Source organism: Drosophila montana, unplaced genomic scaffold, assembly GCF_035044405.1.
Source record: "Drosophila montana isolate Dmon_TW-CO22-7 unplaced genomic scaffold, ASM3504440v1 contig_3213_1, whole genome shotgun sequence".
NCBI classification, from domain to species: domain Eukaryota; kingdom Metazoa; phylum Arthropoda; class Insecta; order Diptera; family Drosophilidae; genus Drosophila; species Drosophila montana.
In genome coordinates this window covers 515,754-531,824 of record NW_026998093.1, presented here as the reverse complement: position 1 = coordinate 531,824, position 16,071 = coordinate 515,754, and the positions used below count along the sequence as shown (strand labels likewise).

At 43.4% G+C, this 16,071-nt stretch overlaps 5 protein-coding genes across 10 annotated transcripts; 1 reads left to right on the top strand and 4 right to left on the bottom strand.

Moving 5' to 3' along the window:
- Nucleotides 1-615: 615 nt before the first annotated feature.
- On the top strand, nt 616-987 carry LOC135432806 (uncharacterized). Its single transcript, XM_064688635.1, has 2 exons — nt 616-680; nt 767-987. Exons 1-2 carry the CDS (start codon nt 647-649, stop codon nt 853-855), a joined length of 123 nt encoding a protein of 40 aa, XP_064544705.1. The 5' UTR covers nt 616-646; the 3' UTR covers nt 856-987.
- Nucleotides 988-1,767: 780 nt separating this feature from the next.
- Nucleotides 1,768-2,374, bottom strand: LOC135432846 (uncharacterized). Its single transcript, XM_064688685.1, has 2 exons — nt 2,230-2,374; nt 1,768-2,170 (listed from the first exon to the last, which is right to left on the bottom strand). Exons 1-2 carry the CDS (start codon nt 2,285-2,287, stop codon nt 1,902-1,904), a joined length of 327 nt encoding a protein of 108 aa, XP_064544755.1. The 5' UTR covers nt 2,288-2,374; the 3' UTR covers nt 1,768-1,901.
- Nucleotides 2,375-2,611: 237 nt separating this feature from the next.
- On the bottom strand, nt 2,612-4,168 carry LOC135432845 (uncharacterized). Of its 3 annotated transcripts, none has more exons than XM_064688682.1 (3): nt 4,054-4,168; nt 3,811-3,999; nt 2,612-2,996 (listed from the first exon to the last, which is right to left on the bottom strand). In XM_064688682.1, exons 1-3 carry the CDS (start codon nt 4,091-4,093, stop codon nt 2,758-2,760), a joined length of 468 nt encoding a protein of 155 aa, XP_064544752.1. In that variant the 5' UTR covers nt 4,094-4,168; the 3' UTR covers nt 2,612-2,757. The 3 variants fall into 3 exon arrangements, with proteins under 3 accessions (XP_064544752.1, XP_064544753.1, XP_064544754.1); XM_064688684.1 differs by lacking the exon at nt 2,612-2,996 and adding an exon at nt 3,403-3,557 and having other exon boundaries at nt 4,054-4,165; XM_064688683.1 differs by lacking the exons at nt 3,811-3,999; nt 4,054-4,168 and adding an exon at nt 3,075-3,266.
- Nucleotides 3,403-9,434, bottom strand: LOC135432844 (multidrug resistance protein homolog 65). 2 transcript variants are annotated; one of them, XR_010436972.1, is made up of 12 exons: nt 8,841-9,434; nt 8,533-8,778; nt 8,308-8,479; nt 7,468-8,251; nt 7,304-7,404; nt 7,139-7,250; nt 6,369-7,083; nt 5,752-6,312; nt 5,319-5,694; nt 4,904-5,260; nt 4,568-4,838; nt 3,403-3,557 (listed from the first exon to the last, which is right to left on the bottom strand). XR_010436972.1 is itself a non-coding variant. In XM_064688681.1 (11 exons), exons 1-11 carry the CDS (start codon nt 9,137-9,139, stop codon nt 4,638-4,640), a joined length of 3,924 nt encoding a protein of 1,307 aa, XP_064544751.1. In that variant the 5' UTR covers nt 9,140-9,434; the 3' UTR covers nt 4,322-4,637. The 2 variants fall into 2 exon arrangements, 1 of the variants encoding a protein (XP_064544751.1); XM_064688681.1 differs by lacking the exon at nt 3,403-3,557 and having other exon boundaries at nt 4,322-4,838.
- An 812-nt stretch (nt 9,435-10,246) lies between these two features.
- Mdr65 (Multi drug resistance 65) lies at nt 10,247-15,637 on the bottom strand. Of its 3 annotated transcripts, none has more exons than XM_064688522.1 (14): nt 15,533-15,637; nt 14,839-15,154; nt 14,531-14,776; nt 14,132-14,303; nt 13,762-14,076; nt 13,246-13,702; nt 13,084-13,184; nt 12,914-13,025; nt 12,571-12,846; nt 11,809-12,514; nt 11,450-11,746; nt 11,024-11,390; nt 10,608-10,964; nt 10,247-10,547 (listed from the first exon to the last, which is right to left on the bottom strand). In XM_064688522.1, the coding sequence occupies exons 2-14, from the start codon at nt 15,144-15,146 to the stop codon at nt 10,350-10,352; spliced, it is 3,912 nt and encodes a 1,303-aa protein (XP_064544592.1). In that variant the 5' UTR covers nt 15,147-15,154; nt 15,533-15,637; the 3' UTR covers nt 10,247-10,349. The 3 variants fall into 3 exon arrangements, with proteins under 3 accessions (XP_064544592.1, XP_064544593.1, XP_064544594.1); XM_064688523.1 differs by having other exon boundaries at nt 14,839-15,148; nt 15,533-15,633; XM_064688524.1 differs by having other exon boundaries at nt 15,523-15,604.
- Between the last annotated feature and the right edge of the window lie 434 nt (nt 15,638-16,071).

Sequence of the window (16,071 nt, the reverse complement as noted above, 5' to 3'; positions counted from 1 at the left end):
CTTGTGCGCCGGTCACACTGTGCAGGCGGCCGCCCCATGGATGCAAACGAGTTCTGATGACGTAACACGCATCGTTGACTTGTTTTTGTTTTTGTTTTATTGTTGTTGTTGTCGATGCTGTTTCTTGCAACTCAGGCAAATGAACGTTTAAGTGCCTGCCAAAAAAAAAAAAATTGAATAGATATTTGTATATACATAGGTACATATGTGCATACTTCATATGAACATATGTATGAAAGATCGATTGCAACATCAACCAGAGGTTCTTGATTTAATATCTCTGCTGGCGTTGCACATTGGTTCAATAATAGTAAGTGCCTCTCCAGATTGTTTGGAAAAAAAGAGCATGTTTATTTACAAAATTGATATATTTTTTTAAACTTAATACTGATTGGTCGCCTTATTCGAGTGATAATCATTTCAATTATCGAGTCAATTTGGTGCGATGACTAGTGAGATTTTTGTTGGTTTTTTTCGGGGCATTTGAAACTAGTCCAACCAGCCCCACTGTGCACGGCTGCCAGCGTTGGCGTCAACGTTCACCTGGCCGCACCGCGTTTCATTTATTTATTCGCGGCTGTATTTTTGATTTCGTGTTCAATTTGGTTCTAAGCCTCGGCGCGTGTGCATCGGCGCAGCAATCGTCATGGTGCTGTTGAAAGTGATCAAATATCTAGCGGGTTAGTGTGGCATTGCAGTGTATTTCTAGCTAAAAATCTATCTAAGCCCTTAATACGCTTCTTTCTTTTTACATGTGCCTCGAAAGGCTGCGTGGTTCGTGTCTGTAATGAGCTGTCCCAGAATATGAATTCACTGAACAAGATGTTTAAATATCACTTGCTCCAGGCGAATTAGCAAAGTTCAATTGAATATTATAAGTACATCTAATCTACTTTAATACCTGTTCACAACAAATATCGAGTTATGTATAAATTGGCTTTTTTGTGCTTCAATAAATCTTTGGCTCGCACACAATCGAATTTCTTTTTTAACACGCCAATCTGTGCAATTAAAACAGCGTTTAAAACCAAATAAAAGTGAGAACATATAGCCGAGAATGGCAAACACATGTGTACATACATATATAACCTTGTTCATCGGGTGGCTGCCACTGCGGCTTTTAGTGCCACCAGGTTGAGTGGTGCTTGCACAATTAACGCTTGCCGTTAAGACTCCATCAATGGTTTTCGATTTCATTTTGAGTTTGGGAATTGTGCAATATTTGCCATATAAAGGATAGAAATTAATATTTTTAGGTTTCTTCCATGTTGTTTTAAAACTCTAAAAAAGCTTTGTCCAAATCGAACTGATTTCCATACGAAATCAAAGCATGGGATTTTCATTTTTAATTGATTGATAAGAATTCCCAGAACTTATTATAATATCTTCTTAATAAATTACGCACTATTATCATATTTATTTATATTATAAATTTAGATTTCAGTAGGCTTATAAAAAACTCCCAAAAATGTTCTATTGAACGTAATTCCCGAAAGATAGATAAATAACGGATAAGCGATAGAGAAAGAGAGAACTAAGAGAGCACTAGATAGGCAAGGTCTCGTTGTATTATAAAAACAAACAAACCATAAAGTGTGTAAATGGAATAATTAATGCACACCTAGTAAAGATTAACATATGCGCTTGTAAGTCAGCCGTGACGTCACATAAAACGTGAAGATCGCTAGACTAAACAAATTTCGAGTCGTGTGTCTAATTGCCGTACAATGTCACGTATGAATGACTTGTAAAAATTCCCATAATGAATGGTATACGAATTATGTATATTTGGAGTTTACACTAACTTTATTTCTAGGGGTAGTTCAACCTGTACATATAATTATTCTTAGGTGCAAAGATTTATAAACGATTTTCACTTATAAATCTAAAAATAAATTTAATTATTCGTTACGTATCATTGTTTTGCCAAAGTTAAAAACATTACTGACAAAGCTCAGCATGGATGTGATCATGCCATGAGCATGCTTGGAACTCTTGGTGGTCTCTGCGTTGTTTCTCTTAATTTTATTTGTACCCTTTGACTTTTGAACTTCGGCACTGCTGAATATGCGGTCCACATCTGACATAATCCGTTTCCTGATAAATTCAGCGCTAATCTCGTTCATGCGATCATCTTCGCTGCTGAATTCGTGCAGCGGTCTTCCATGGACTACGAAAGAGACACCATTTGAGTAAAGGTTCGTCTCGGTTTAATTCTTTTGGGCTTACCAATTAACAGCAATGCAGAGCTGATAAATAACACAGATAAGAACTTGATGGGCGACATTTCCGTTTTCGACAATTTGCCAAATTCAACTGAACTAATCTGCTAGTGCAATGCCGAGCTTTATAAGTCTTTCAAAAAGCAGACAATCTACGTGATCTTGGCCGGAATGCAATAGGAACAACTTATCTGCACGTTTCATCAAAATTATTACTAAAAATTTTACCCTATATAATGTCTGCATACACGTTTAGACGTAAATGTTTATTTTATTGATGCTTTTTATTAAATTCTTTTTAACTTCCAAAGCCTATAATGGCGTTTGTACCCGTACGTTTTTAGATATAATTTCTTCTTGCCTTTTTTTTGCTTTTTATAAAATGCTCGTTTAATACCATATTGTTTACCCATAAATGCTTGTACATAATTTTGATTTTATTTATGTCTTTTTTTTTTATTCTTATCTATTACCATAACCTATAATGACTGTATACCCGTAAGTGCTGGAACGTAGTTGAAGTTGTGATTCATCTTCATAAATTAAGTTTGGCTGGAGGCTCGCTCAAAATATCATTCGGCGAATCTTGTAGAATCTTAGGCTTTCTGGTCTTATGCTTGTACAGTTCATAAGCATTATCCAGTTCAGCATCGGCCAATCGTTCGTCTTCCACGCCTGGCCATTGTTGATATAGTTTCTCCTGTAGTTCTCTGCTGGGCTGACTTGTTGATGACATGGGCAGATTTGTGACCATGCCCACAACTAAGCTAAGTGCTGTAAAGTATCATAAGTTTAAGAAATCATGTACCAATATTAGGTAACCAAAGTTACTTCTTTGACCTAAAAACTAACCAATGAAAATTGTTAGACGCATTATGAGAGACGATTGGTTCAGTAGATAATAGCTGATAAACTGACAGACACTCTGAGAAACTCCACAATTTATATACATGGCCGTACTCGCATCAACCTATTGACCGGCTCTCAGCTGGGAGCTCATGCGAAGATTATGCAAAAGAGTACAGCCGAAAAATGCTAAAAAGGGGGCTCGAGGCGTCGTTCTGTCTCACGCTGGTCACAAGATTAGTGGGCAAATACGTTTGACGTCATTGGTGACAGACCAAAAAAAAAGTTCGTCTGGCATTGCCCACTGATCACCGCCCAACAGAGACTTAATTAATTATATATTTGAAATATTGAAAGCCATCGCCTTTATTCACTGTCCGTTTTAATCTTTCACGTGCCCAAAGAAGATGGTCCAACGTTCATATGACGGCGTCTCCTCGCATATGTATGTCTCCATTAAGCAGTATACGTCACTATAGTCGCTGTAGTCTGTAAGAAACGAGTTTCGATTGTTCAGTTTACGGTAGCAGACAAAGCTTGGAGTGAGAAAAAGAAAAGAATGACATGAATGATTGGGAGTCTTGTATACCCTTGCGGAAGGTCTTATTGTTTTGTCACAAACTGTAACATGCGTTGAAAGTGATATTTTCTTGAGCGAAATGATTAATGAACGAGTTCATCATATAATGTCGAATTAATTTATCTGTCTTGTTTTGCTGTTTTGGAAACGTGTGGCACATACTTGTTCGCTCGTTACAGGCTGCAACATCCATATGACATTTGGATGGGTATTTTCTTATGCAGCTATTTTGCTCATCCCAACGACAGATGGCGCTGCTTTCGTTCACTTTGCCGCAGGAGATCTCTAATGGACAAGCTTTGAATGTCGGCTGGACATCGTGATTACCTTCAGCTCTGACCACTGTGCAGACTAAACGAATAATTAATTAACTGATAGCAGACAATTTGGCTCTAGATTACGTACAAAGCACTAAAACGCAAAGGCGTAGTATGTTGATAAACATTTCTGTCGCTCCGCAAAATGTTCTCAAAGTCAAACCGTACTATAGAAGGCGCAATGCGCAACTAAAATATCCACAAATTATTTGCTGTTCACGATACTTTTTTATCAATTAACAAGATAAGATAAAAAATGTAAGTTGAGTATATAAAGCTGCATCTTTTTTTTATTGCGAAACTTATATATTGAAAAGGGAAGCTGAGTGTAAACTAAATGTGTTGCATAGAATATATTTGGAAGCTAAATAATCTCTGATTGATCTATTTATTAAAAGATTTGAGGTGGTAAACTTCAAATTGGAAGCAAATTAATATTTCTACATATTTTGATAGCTACTATTAAAATATTTAGCATACTATTAATACTATGCAGGCCCTCCCAGCAAGTTAATCCGGTTTGATCTTATCAGGTATTTCTATAAAGTGTATACATTATTTTTTTACTCGTGTACAGAGAGTAAACATAAAAGTTAGCATACTTTCATGGGCTACGGTTTGTGTCTTGACTAAGCCAATGTTCGCTTTTGATTTATTGCATAGTTTTGTGCGCTATTTGGATTTTGATTGACTGCGATACAATTTGGCGTAGATGCCATTCTTGGCCAGCAGCTGAGAATGTGTGCCCTGCTCTATGATGCGTCCGGATTGTATAACACATATGATGTTGGCGTTTTGCACGGTGGACAAGCGATGGGCAATCACAATGCAGGTGCGGCCGGAGCAGGCCGAATCCAGCGCTTGTTGCACGACCTGTAAGACAAGTTTTTGTCTGTATGATGCAAGACTTTTAAGTGCAAACATAACTTTCTGCTTACCCTTTCACTTTGCATATCCAAAGCTGAAGTAGCTTCGTCGAGCAATAGAATCTTGGGATTTCGCACCATGGCGCGGGCAATGGCAATGCGTTGCTTCTGTCCACCCGACAGCTGTGTGCCTTTGGAGCCCAGCATGGTCTCATACTGGGCGGGCAGTGTCATAATAAAATCATGGGCATTGGCCATTTTGGCAGCCTCAATAATCTGTTGCATGGGCACCTCGCGCGTGGTATCCCCATAGCTGATATTCTCTGCAATGGTCTTTTCAAAGAGCGATGGCTCCTGCGAGACAATGCCCAGGCGACGGCGTAAGGTTTTCAGCTCCATGTCATGATGTATGCTATTCTGATCAATGAGCTGTTGGGAGGATTTGCGAAATAAGAAGAGTTAACGATCGCTAAAGAGATTGACTTACTATCTTGCCCTCATCCGGATCATAGTAGCGTAGCAGCAGTTGAACACAGGTGGATTTGCCTGAGCCGGAGGCCCCTACTAGGGCAACTGTTTGACCCTGCAGCACATCTAGATTAAAGTCTTGCAGCACCGAGCTATCAGGCCGTGATGGATAGGCAAAATTGAGCTCACGATAGCTAACGCCCTGTTCAACAACGTTTGACTTATAGATATTGCCATTGCCATTCTGCTCGACAACTTTTGGAGATTGAATGAGCGGCTGGCGGTCAATAATCTCGTGCATGCGTGTGGCCGAGAGCAGTGCCGCATTGAAGGCCGGTGTGAAGGCCAAGGATTGGGCCAAAATAAACAGGCCATAAAGCATTGTGTTGGCAATTCTGATTAAGAGATAACATTAAAGATGATGAGCTACGATTCAGTATGGACCTACTTACTTCATTATAACTTCAAACTTGATCCTGCCGTCGGCACACATAAAACCGCCATAGGTCAAAGTGACAGCATAGCCGAAGAACATGAGAGTCATGCCCAGAGAGTTGACCAATCCTCTCCATTTCAAACGACCTTTAATTTGTAAACGATATTGTTCCACTTCCGCATCATAGACCTTGATCAGTTCCTCTTCTCTGCGGAGTGCAGCCACAGTTCGTATTTGTGCGATGGTTTCCGTGGCTATGCGACTCGTTTCCTCCAATACGGTTTTCTCCTTTAGCGCGGACTTTTCACTAAACCTGGCCTCAAACACAATTGAGCCTACCATGAAAGGAGCTGTACTCAAACAGACTAGAGCTAGCTCCCAGGAGTAGGAGAACGCAATGGAAAAGCTGCAGATGAAGTTCGTCAGTGCTTGTATAATGTTGCTTAAAGGAAACCCAATGGCACCCTGCACACTGGCCGCATCGCCCGCCAGACGAGCGGAGAGTGCTCCGACGCTGTTCTCCTTTTCATCAAACCAGCCCATTTCCTGTTTCATAATGGAACCAAAGGTCTTGGAACTTAAGAGAGATATAAATCAGTATTTGAGTAAGGAGCAGTTCGGAAAGTGACCCACCGCATGCGTGTGGTTAGCCACACTCCAGCCAGATTATAGAAAAATGTCTGTACAAAGCAGAAAATGCCCACACAAACGCCAATTACCGCGGTGATAATGGACATGGATGAGCTGTGCTCCAGGACCGCCTCGTCCGTGGGCTCGGCCAGCGAGGCATATAGTTCCGCCAGCACAATGGAGAAGGCAGGCATGGCGCAGCCATAAAGTCCAGCACATACGGTGCCAATGATTAAAAAGCTCCATTCAGGACGTGCCCACGCCAGGATACGTAAGAAGGTACGCGGGTAGCTGATGCTCGTTGCATTCTTAGCTTTGTCCTCCTCTTCGGTTGTTTGATTGTTATTCAGATTCAGTCGCTTCATCTGAAACTCTGCATTTTTATCCAAGGATTTCAGTGAGTTCCTATGGAAATGTTCGACATCTTTGGATTGCTTGCGCTCCTTGGGCAACTCTTCGCTTTCATTGAGCAGCTCATCGGCGGTATCATCGTACTCATGGGCAGCGACCATTTTGTGGTAGTAGCCCTGCAGTTTCATGAGATCCTCATGAGTGCCCTGCTCAACCGTTTTGCCGTTCTCAATATAAACAATTTGATCGGCATGCCTGATGGCAGAGAGTCGATGGGATACGACTAAGGTGGTGCGTCCTTTGCAGGCTTTGTCCAAGGCGGCCTGCACCAGTTTCTCGGAGTGATAATCCAATGCGGAGGTGGCCTCTGCATGGATGGTTTACTGTAGTTATAGTTTGAAAATTATGTTTCGTAGGCTTACCGTCTAGTAGGAGTATTGTGGGTTTCTGTATAAGAGCCCTGGCTATGGCAATGCGTTGACGCTGTCCGCCGGAGAGCTGAACACCCTTCTCGCTAATGTGCGTGTCGTAACCCTGGCGGAGAAAGAAGCTTAGACATTGCCTAAGACTTCGGTGGGAGGATTTACCTTATCCAGAGCAATGATAAAATTATGAGCATTGGCGGCTCTAGCAGCATCTTCGACCTCCTTTTGGGTAGCTTGCGGCTTGCCATGGCGTATATTTTCACCTGTTCACGAAAGAATTTTCTCTTAAAGATTTGTTGCGGTTAAGGAAAGAATCTTTCACCCACCAATAGTGCCCTGGAACAGGACTGGCTCCTGACCCACTACAGCTATATTGGAGCGCAGCCAGTTTAGATTATATTTCCTAACATCTTCGCCATCCAGCAGTACTTGTCCGAATACCGGATCATAGAAACGTTGCAACAGCTGGATACAGGTTGACTTACCACAACCCGAGGAGCCCACCAAAGCCACAGTTTGACCTTCCTTTACTGTCACATTGAGTCCCCTGAGCACAATGATATCTTTTCGTGCGGGATACTGAAAGAACACATCACGAAACTCAATGCTGCCCTTCAGTCCGTAGTTGAGTATCTTGCCCGCCTTGGAGAGCGGATCAATGACAGACACGCGATCGATGACGTCATAAATGGCGCTCGCCGATCCACGTGCCATGGCAAAAGTCTCCAGGAATGGTGAAGTGCGTGAAAGCTGATTGGCGCCCACAATTATGCCAGAGATCACAATCATTACAATTGCAGGCGTGTACTCTCGACTCTCTATGGGCATATCGCTGGCACGATCGTGTAGAATCAAATTGGCGCCATACCAGAAGGCACCAGCGCCCACTATAAACATCATGGCCTTCATAACGGTATCGCTGAGTCCTGAGAAGGCGCCCTTCCATTTGCCAGCCTTAAGAGCGGGCTTGAGCAGATTATCATAGCGTGCGGACTCGGAACGTTCACCCCCAAATGCGACCACGGTGCGTATAGCTCCAATTACTTCCTCCACCACAGAGCTGGCGCGCACATAAGAGCTTTGCTCCCGAGCTGTCAGCTTGCTTTGGTACTAGGTGAGAGGGAATTAAAAACTTGTAGGATTTACATTTTGCACTCGTCACTTACATGCGCAACCACAGCATTTACCACCATGGTGAGCGGTATGTAGAAGAACATGGACAATGCCAACTTCCAGCCATAGATAAAGGATATAATTACGCTTATGGCCACGTCGCACATAATTGTCAGAAAATGGCCCAGATTCTCGGCAATGCCAGTGCGAATTTTTTCCATGTTGCTTAAGTTCTTTGATAAAATATATGTCTCTTCATAAAAGTCACCTATACCTACTCAGTAATGCGCACGGCAAAGTTTTGATCCTTGGCCATATCATGCCAGCCTATTTCCTGCCGGATTGTTGCCTTGAAGAACTCTCGGCGCATGCACACTGTCAGCTTAAGAGCTAGATGATTGAATATATTCACAAAGGTCATGCCAGAAAATAACATCAAGAGGGAGTCGAGCGTCATGAGTATGCCAAATGAGACGCTATCCTTGCGCAGCTCCTCCATATTTTCCTCATAACTAGCATTAGTGCTGTGAAAAGGAGTTTAGCAAGGCGAGGACATGGAATTGAGGTATTTCCGGGCCAAACTTACAGCTGCTTTCCACCGCCAAACAACGGCAGGGCTTTGGTGCCCGAGCTGGTTCCCACGCCCAAGCTTCGATCGATGAACATAGCCACCAGCTCGCTATAGACTATAATAGCTATGGGAAAGACGAGGGCATGCAGAAGGGCCGCTGTAATGGCACAGCCAAACAGGAGATAGTCAATGCCGCAGGCATAGCGAAAAAGCTGTCGATAGTTCACGGTTTCCAATTGTGGTTGCTTCGATTTGATTTTCTTTGGCTCTGCCTGGGTTGCATCGTCAGCGTCGTTCATATTGGGCTCTGCCATTGACGTAGTTTAAGGCGGAAAACTTTCGCCTATATGCATTTACCCTCGGGGTCAATTAATAGTTAGCGCTCATGTATTCCAAATGAATCTGTACAGCCAGTGGACACGCGCGGGTAAGCCTGGAGCTCGACGGATGCTATACTTATATGATCTTTGGGTGGCTTTTTCTTTTCGATAAATTCATTAGCATTCCGGAATGACTTTTGTTTCAATTGATGCACTGCGTTTCGTGATTTGAGGGTTTTTTTCGCGTTGTACCGATTCGTTTGAGATGCGGCCGCGAACTGTTGGGTTTGTCACTCAGGGGTTCGTCTTTTATCAATTTCGGTTCTATTTATGTTCAAATAGCCGAAAGAGCGCATGTCTGATGGGTGGAAATGGGTTCTACGCTCGCAGTTTTTATAATTTCTCTTATTTTATTTTAATAAATTTTAATTGGATTGATTCTTCTCAAGGTTTAGAATGACTTGAAAATATGCAATGATCATAAAGGTGTGCATAGCATTAAATATTTCCCATTATATGGCCAAAAAGGTCATCAGAGGTCCTTTAAAAAAATGCTTTAATACTTTCCAGAGCATTTGTAAAGAGTTAGCTCTTTGATAGACTGAGTGCCCTTTTATCATTGGGATATACCTTTATGGCATCTATTTTCATAAGTTCATGAAATCTTGGTGGAAGTGTTTTTGATAAAAGTCTTTAAGTCTTATCAAGGGTTGCTATGCTAATATTTGTATATAATCCCAATTATCGCGGCATTGGCATCAAATTGTCTTTAGTTTTAATTGTATAATAGATGACATAAAGATTAAGCATTATCAGTGAGATACTGGATTCTTAAATGCCATATAAAGTGCATTTATGTAGTTTAAGACCGTTCCCTAATTGAAATGCGTAGAATTTTATCTCAGTAATTGCATTACGAAAAGTAACTGACTGATAAACAGAGGTTACAACTACCCAAATGAGGAAACTAACGTCTACACTATATATATTTGTTAAGAATGCGAGAAAGGGGTAAGGTTCTTATTCGTATTATTGCAAACTAGTGGGTTACCGGGGCTGTATTGGCTAAAACTTTTGGGACTTTTAGAAAAAAATTGAATATTTAAAATTGTAGGATTGTTTATTGAACAATAGTTATGTGTTTAATACGACAGTGAATAAATCTTAACTTTGGTATAATAATAAAAAAACGCAAATTAAAATCTCAATGATCCTTTTGGGTCCTGTGCAATTTGGCATAGATACCACCCTGGGCAATCAGCTGCAAGTGCGTGCCATGCTCCACAATTCTGCCGCCTTGAACCACACAAATTACGTCCGCATTCTGAATCGTCGACAAGCGATGAGCAATGACAATGCAGGTGCGTCCAGAGCAGGCGGAGTCTAGAGCCTGCTGAACCAACTATAGTGGAGAGTTGACTTTGTTGTTAAAGAATACAGTCATAATATATTAGAAATTTACCCGCTCGCTTTGCATGTCCAGAGCTGATGTGGCTTCATCCAGCAACAGGATCTTGGGATTTCTCACCAGGGCACGTGCAATGGCCACGCGTTGCTTCTGGCCACCAGATAGCTGAGTGCCACGGGCACCCATGCGCGTATCGTAGCCGTTGGGCAAGGAAATGATGAAGCTGTGGGCATTGGCGCTCTTGGCAGCTGCAATGATCTCGGCCATGGGCACAGCACGACGATTGTCTCCAAAGGCAATGTTCTCGGCAATCGTGCGCTCGAAAAGCGACGGCTCCTGTGAGACAATGCCCAGCTTACGGCGTACGCCATCCAGTGTTAGATCGTGCTGAATGTCATCTTGATCGATGTGCTGGATATATTCAAAAATCGTCAATAAAAACAGTTGGCGTGTCGTTGTCGATTACTTACAATGGTGCCCTCGTCGGGATCGTAGTAGCGTTGTAGCAATTGAATGCAAGTGGACTTGCCGCAACCGGAATGGCCAACCAATGCCACAGTTTGACCCTGCTGGACCTCCAAGTCGAAACCGTTTAGAATTTTCGCATCTGGCCGTGTGGGATAACGGAATTCGATGTCACGATATCGCACACCCTCAAAGAGATTCAGTTGCTTGGCGAGCGTGTTTTTAATTGTGCCCATGGGCGATACAATGCGCGGCTTGCGATCAATGATTTGGAACAAGCGATGACCGGCCACCAAGGCGGCGGTAAAGGCGGGCGTGAAGGCAAGCGATTGGGCCAGCATCATAGAGCCATAGAGCAGCGTCTCAGATACTCTAAATAAAAGAATTCAATCTTGAGTATGCGACCACTCGTGGACTAGTAGGCAACCTACTTGATGATATCCTGGAAGGGCACTTCACCCCAAGAGACCAGAACACCGCCGTAACAGAGCGCTACGGCATAGGCAAAGAAAGCCGACGCTTGCATTGTAGAGTTAAGCACTCCACGCCAGCGCAGTTTCTGTCTTATGAGAATCTCCACGTGCTTAATCTCCGCGGTGTACTGCTTGATGACCTCAGATTCGCGACGCAGGCCGGCGATGGTGCGCACATTGGTAACCGATTCGGTGGCAATGCGACAGGCTTCCTCCAGTACTAGTTTCTCTCTAATCAATGCATTGGACATCATTCTACGAAAGTAAAACTCGCTTATGTTGAGTATACAGAAAGTAGAGCATAGATGTTTACTCACTTGGCCTCGAGTATAACAGATCCAACAATAATCGGGCAGTTGGCCAGGCAAAGCAACGCCAATTTCCAATTGTAGTACATGGAAATTGATATGCCAGAAATGAAATTTGATACAGCTTGGATCATGCCGCTTAGTGGAAATCCTATGGCACCTTGCACACCGGCCACCTCGCCTGACAAACGCGCTGAGAGCGCACCCACCGAGTTTTGCTCCTCATCGAACCAGCCAACCTCCTGGCTGACCATTGCCCTAAAGGTCATGGCACGCATGCGTGTGGTCAGCCAAACACCAGCATAGTTAAACATATAGGTTTGCAGAAAGCAGATAACCCCAGTGATTACCGCAATGCCCAAACATGCCCAAGAAAGCACCGCAGTACGACTGAGCGCTACCTTCTCATCCTGCTCGGCGAGTGCAGCATAGAATTCGCCAAAGATAATGGAGAATGCCGGATAGAGACAGCCGACGGCTATGGCCGAAATGCCACCTAGGATTAGATAACACCATTCGGGGCGTGAGATGCGCATAATTCTCGCAAAGGTTCTGAAAAAGTTTGGTTTTGCCGCGGCACTCTTCTGCTTTTCCTTGTTGCTCTCCTTCATGGACCTGATAATGGGCTCATCGAACTGCACGCTGTTCTTTTGGTTCTTCTCAAAGTTGAGCGGACTCGTCTCGAAGGATTTTTCGTAGAGCGCTAGACTTTTGCCTACAAAGCATGTTAGCCTAAGTCTATTGCTGAAAATTGTTATTATTGTAACTCACGCTTAGTCTCATCTATATTCTCCTCCTTTTCCTGCTCGTCTGGCGCCTTAAAGTCTCCTGCCTTAACCATGTTATAGTAGGCGCCTTCTAACGCCATCAGATCATCATGTGAGCCTTCCTCTAGTACCTTGCCATCAAGTATAAAAACTATTTTATCTGCACCACGTATAGCCGAGAGCCGATGTGAAACCACAATGGTGGTGCGTCCCTTGCTGGCCAAATCCAAAGCTTGTTGCACCAGTTTCTCGGAAGTATAGTCCAATGCCGAGGTGGCCTCTGCATTAAAATGAAGCGGTTAAAAGCACAGTTTTTAGGACTTTTTCCAGTCAGGGAGCCTACTTACCATCGAGAAGTAATATTTTGGGATTCTGTATAAGGGCACGAGCAATAGCTATGCGTTGTTTTTGACCGCCTGAGAGCTGGGAGCCATGTTCACCGATCATAGTGCGATAGCTCTATATGGAATATAGGCAAGGATCAGTCAGGATCACGCTCTAGTGGTGCGTCACTTACCTCTGGTAGATGGCTAATAAAATCATGAGCCCCGGCTTGTTGGGCAGCTGTTTCGATTTCCTTCTGTGTGGCATTCGGTTTGCCATAGCTGATGTTTTGCGCTGACAAGAGTTAATTTTCATTTATAGATATTTAGATATAGAAAAGATGTTTGCCATTTACCTATTGTGCCCATAAAGAGCACCGGTTCCTGTCCCACTACAGCGATATTGGAGCGCAGCCATTGTATATTATATTTGCGTATGTCCAACTCATCCAAAAGCACAGCGCCAAAAACGGGATCGTAAAAGCGCTGCAACAGCTGTATACAGGTTGATTTACCGCAGCCCGAGGGACCAACTAGCGCCACAGTTTGACCCGCTCGGATCTTGATATTCAAGCCGCGATGCACAATAATTTCGGGACGCGAAGGATAGCGAAAGAAGACATCCTGAAACTCAACATCGCCACGCAGGCCATAGTTCAAAAGTTTGCCATCTGTGGACAATGGATCGATTTTCGATTGCAGATCAATGACCTTAAACAGATTGGTCGCACAGCCTCGCGCAGTCGCAAAGGACTCGAGGAAGGGCGCCGTGCGGGCAATGTTATCCGCGCCCACAATAATGCCAAAGAAGGCCTGCGGAGAAATGGGTAGTTAAATGGAGGATTTCTAGAGTTGAGCTTTGTCAAACCCACAATCATCAAAATGGCTGGAGTATATTCTTTATCCTCCACATAACGATCGTCTAAAATGAGATTCACGCCATACCAAAATGCGCCCGCACAGGATAGAAACAGCATGGACTTCAGTACCGCATCGCTCACGCCGGAGAAGGCGCCCTTCCACTGACTGGCCTTGCGAGCGGGCACTAGTAAGCTCTCGAAACGCTCCACTTCCTGTTTCTCGCCGCCAAAGGAAACCACAGTGCGTATTGCACTTAGGATCTCTTCCGCCAGATTACCTGCGCCTGCATAAGACTCCTGTTCACGTGCCGTCAGCGTGCCTTGAATCTGTGCATAAAACGAGCTGTTAATGTTGAATGCGGGTCAAGGCACGAGCTCTTACCTTGCCCACGTAGTAGTTGACGACGATAACGAGTGGTATGTAGCAGCTCACGGCTAGCGTCAGCTTCCAGCCATAGCCAAAGGATATGCCAACCGTTATGATAAAGCCCACGATTAAATAGAGAAAGTGGCCCACTTTCTCAGAGATGCCATCGCGGATCTTTTCAATGTCGCTTTAAGGAAATGGCATGCCATAACATGTTAGCTTGACTTTCAGTCGATCAGATGGGAAACAAAAAATTGTCATGCAACCTATTTTTTCAAATTTTCCACATTTGGTTATAACAGATCCTAGTTAAGGTTAGTGGCACTTCTTTAGTCAAGCAGTTAGTTAGTCGAGAGATTGTCAATCAGTTCTAAGACATTTTTAATACTCATGCATACTACCTATAATACTTACTCCGTCATGCTCTGGACAAAGTTCTGCTTGGTGGCCAGATCATGCCAGCCAATGTCCTGTCGCATAACCGACTCGAAGAGTTTGATACGCATGCGTGTCACCTGACGCAAGGCTACGAAATTGAATATATCTACCGAAAATATGCCGGATATGAACATGATCACCGAGGTGATGGTGAGCAGAATGCCATACGAAATGGAGTCATCGTAGAGTGCTTCGTTGTTTTCCTCGCGTGTGGCATTAGTTCTGTTACATTGAGATTACGATTCAACTTAAAATCATCATCGTTGACCAACATCGGTACTCACAATTTCTTGCCGCCTCCTAAAAGGGGCAGCGCATGTACCGTCGAGCTGGTGCCCACCTGCATGGCACGATCAACCAACATGGCAGTAAATTCACTATAAACAATGACCACGGCGGGCAAGGTTAGCGCCTTGATGCAGCACATGATAAAGCCAAAGAAGAGCCAAAAGAGTTCGCCATAGGTGGAGAAGCGAAACAGTTGCCAGAAGCTAATCGGGGGTGTGGGCTCCAGGCCCGGGGCCACTGGTACTTCCTCCACAGACTTCTCATCGCTCGTCGTGAGGGACGCCTCGTCGCGATCCCGATCCATAACTGTAACTGACAGTAGAACAATTAAACGTGATATAAGTATTCAACGGGCCATCGATTTGAGCACCAAGATTTTTGTATGCACTACAACAACCACACAACATTTGCTAGAGGCGAACAGACGCCAAAAAGGTTAATTTAATTAGGCGACAAATCGAGAATCATTCCAAGTCGCGTTGCAAGATTGTTGTTGCCTTGTCGTTTCTGCTATTGACCTCCGGGGTTAACAAGTGAGGTGCCATATCTTTGCTTAAATTTTCCACAGATTCTTGCATTAACTATAACACGAACTTGCTCGAGACTCATTTATTTAAAAACAATTCCCACAGAGCATATTTCTTCTATTGATCTCCTCGTGTGCATATATATCCTCTTACGCGTGTTCACCTTTGGCACTGTGCTGTATCCTTTGGTATTCGTTCACAATTTAGTCCAGTTTAGTTCTTACAGTTGATGACCGTTACACACGATCGCCCCAGCGCGACTGACTGCAGATCGTTTGGGTACTGTCCATTTAAATTACTGAACGTTATGTTGATTCAGTGCGTTCCTGGCATTAATTGATCGTACTCGTAAGAGTTTTGATTGGACTTGCAAAGAGTTCCACAACTGAGACTCTGTTATCTTAGTGATCTTTAGATTGATCAGCTCTTATACTCATTCTCTTATACTCCTCTACATGCTTCTATTGACTAGCTGCGAGAAATCATTACACTCTTTCTCTGTTTATCGCGATCTCGATTTTCTCTCGATATCTACACATGTTCTTATCACTTTCCAAAGGTTATATGCATAATACCAATGTTTTCTCATCGAAATCCCAAGGAACACCATAAAGAACAATCACCCACCCCCAGTCTTTCTGTTGGAGTCTGGGGTGGCCATAATATCGGTAAATGTTTTCTGTTGAATTTCTCGGAAACTCT

Excerpts from the sequence above, each read along its gene's own strand:
- LOC135432844 (XM_064688681.1), bottom strand. The coding sequence starts at position 9,139 with ATGGCAGAGCCCAATATGAACGACGCTGACGATGCAACCCAGGCAGAG. Across the intron at positions 8,779-8,840 it reads TTTGGCGGTGGAAAGCAGCT|CACTAATGCTAGTTATGAGG; the intron begins GTAAGTTTGGCC and ends TCCTTTTCACAG. Across the intron at positions 8,480-8,532 it reads TTTGCCGTGCGCATTACTGA|CAACATGGAAAAAATTCGCA; the intron begins GTAGGTATAGGT and ends AAAGAACTTAAG.
- LOC135432845 (XM_064688682.1), bottom strand. The coding sequence starts at position 4,093 with ATGTTTATCAACATACTACGCCTTTGCGTTTTAGTGCTTT. Across the intron at positions 4,000-4,053 it reads CCTTTGCGTTTTAGTGCTTT|TCTGCACAGTGGTCAGAGCT; the intron begins GTACGTAATCTA and ends TTATTCGTTTAG. Across the intron at positions 2,997-3,810 it reads AGCCTGTAACGAGCGAACAA|CACTTAGCTTAGTTGTGGGC; the intron begins GTATGTGCCACA and ends GATACTTTACAG.
- Mdr65 (XM_064688522.1), bottom strand. The coding sequence starts at position 15,146 with ATGGATCGGGATCGCGACGAGGCGTCCCTCACGACGAGCGATGAGAAG. Across the intron at positions 14,777-14,838 it reads TTAGGAGGCGGCAAGAAATT|AACTAATGCCACACGCGAGG; the intron begins GTGAGTACCGAT and ends TCAATGTAACAG. Across the intron at positions 10,965-11,023 it reads ATCCCGACGAGGGCACCATT|CACATCGATCAAGATGACAT; the intron begins GTAAGTAATCGA and ends GAATATATCCAG.
- LOC135432806 (XM_064688635.1), top strand. The coding sequence starts at position 647 with ATGGTGCTGTTGAAAGTGATCAAATATCTAGCGG. Across the intron at positions 681-766 it reads AGTGATCAAATATCTAGCGG|GCTGCGTGGTTCGTGTCTGT; the intron begins GTTAGTGTGGCA and ends GTGCCTCGAAAG.
- LOC135432846 (XM_064688685.1), bottom strand. The coding sequence starts at position 2,287 with ATGTCGCCCATCAAGTTCTTATCTGTGTTATTTATCAGCTCTGCATTG. Across the intron at positions 2,171-2,229 it reads CTCTGCATTGCTGTTAATTG|TCCATGGAAGACCGCTGCAC; the intron begins GTAAGCCCAAAA and ends TCTCTTTCGTAG.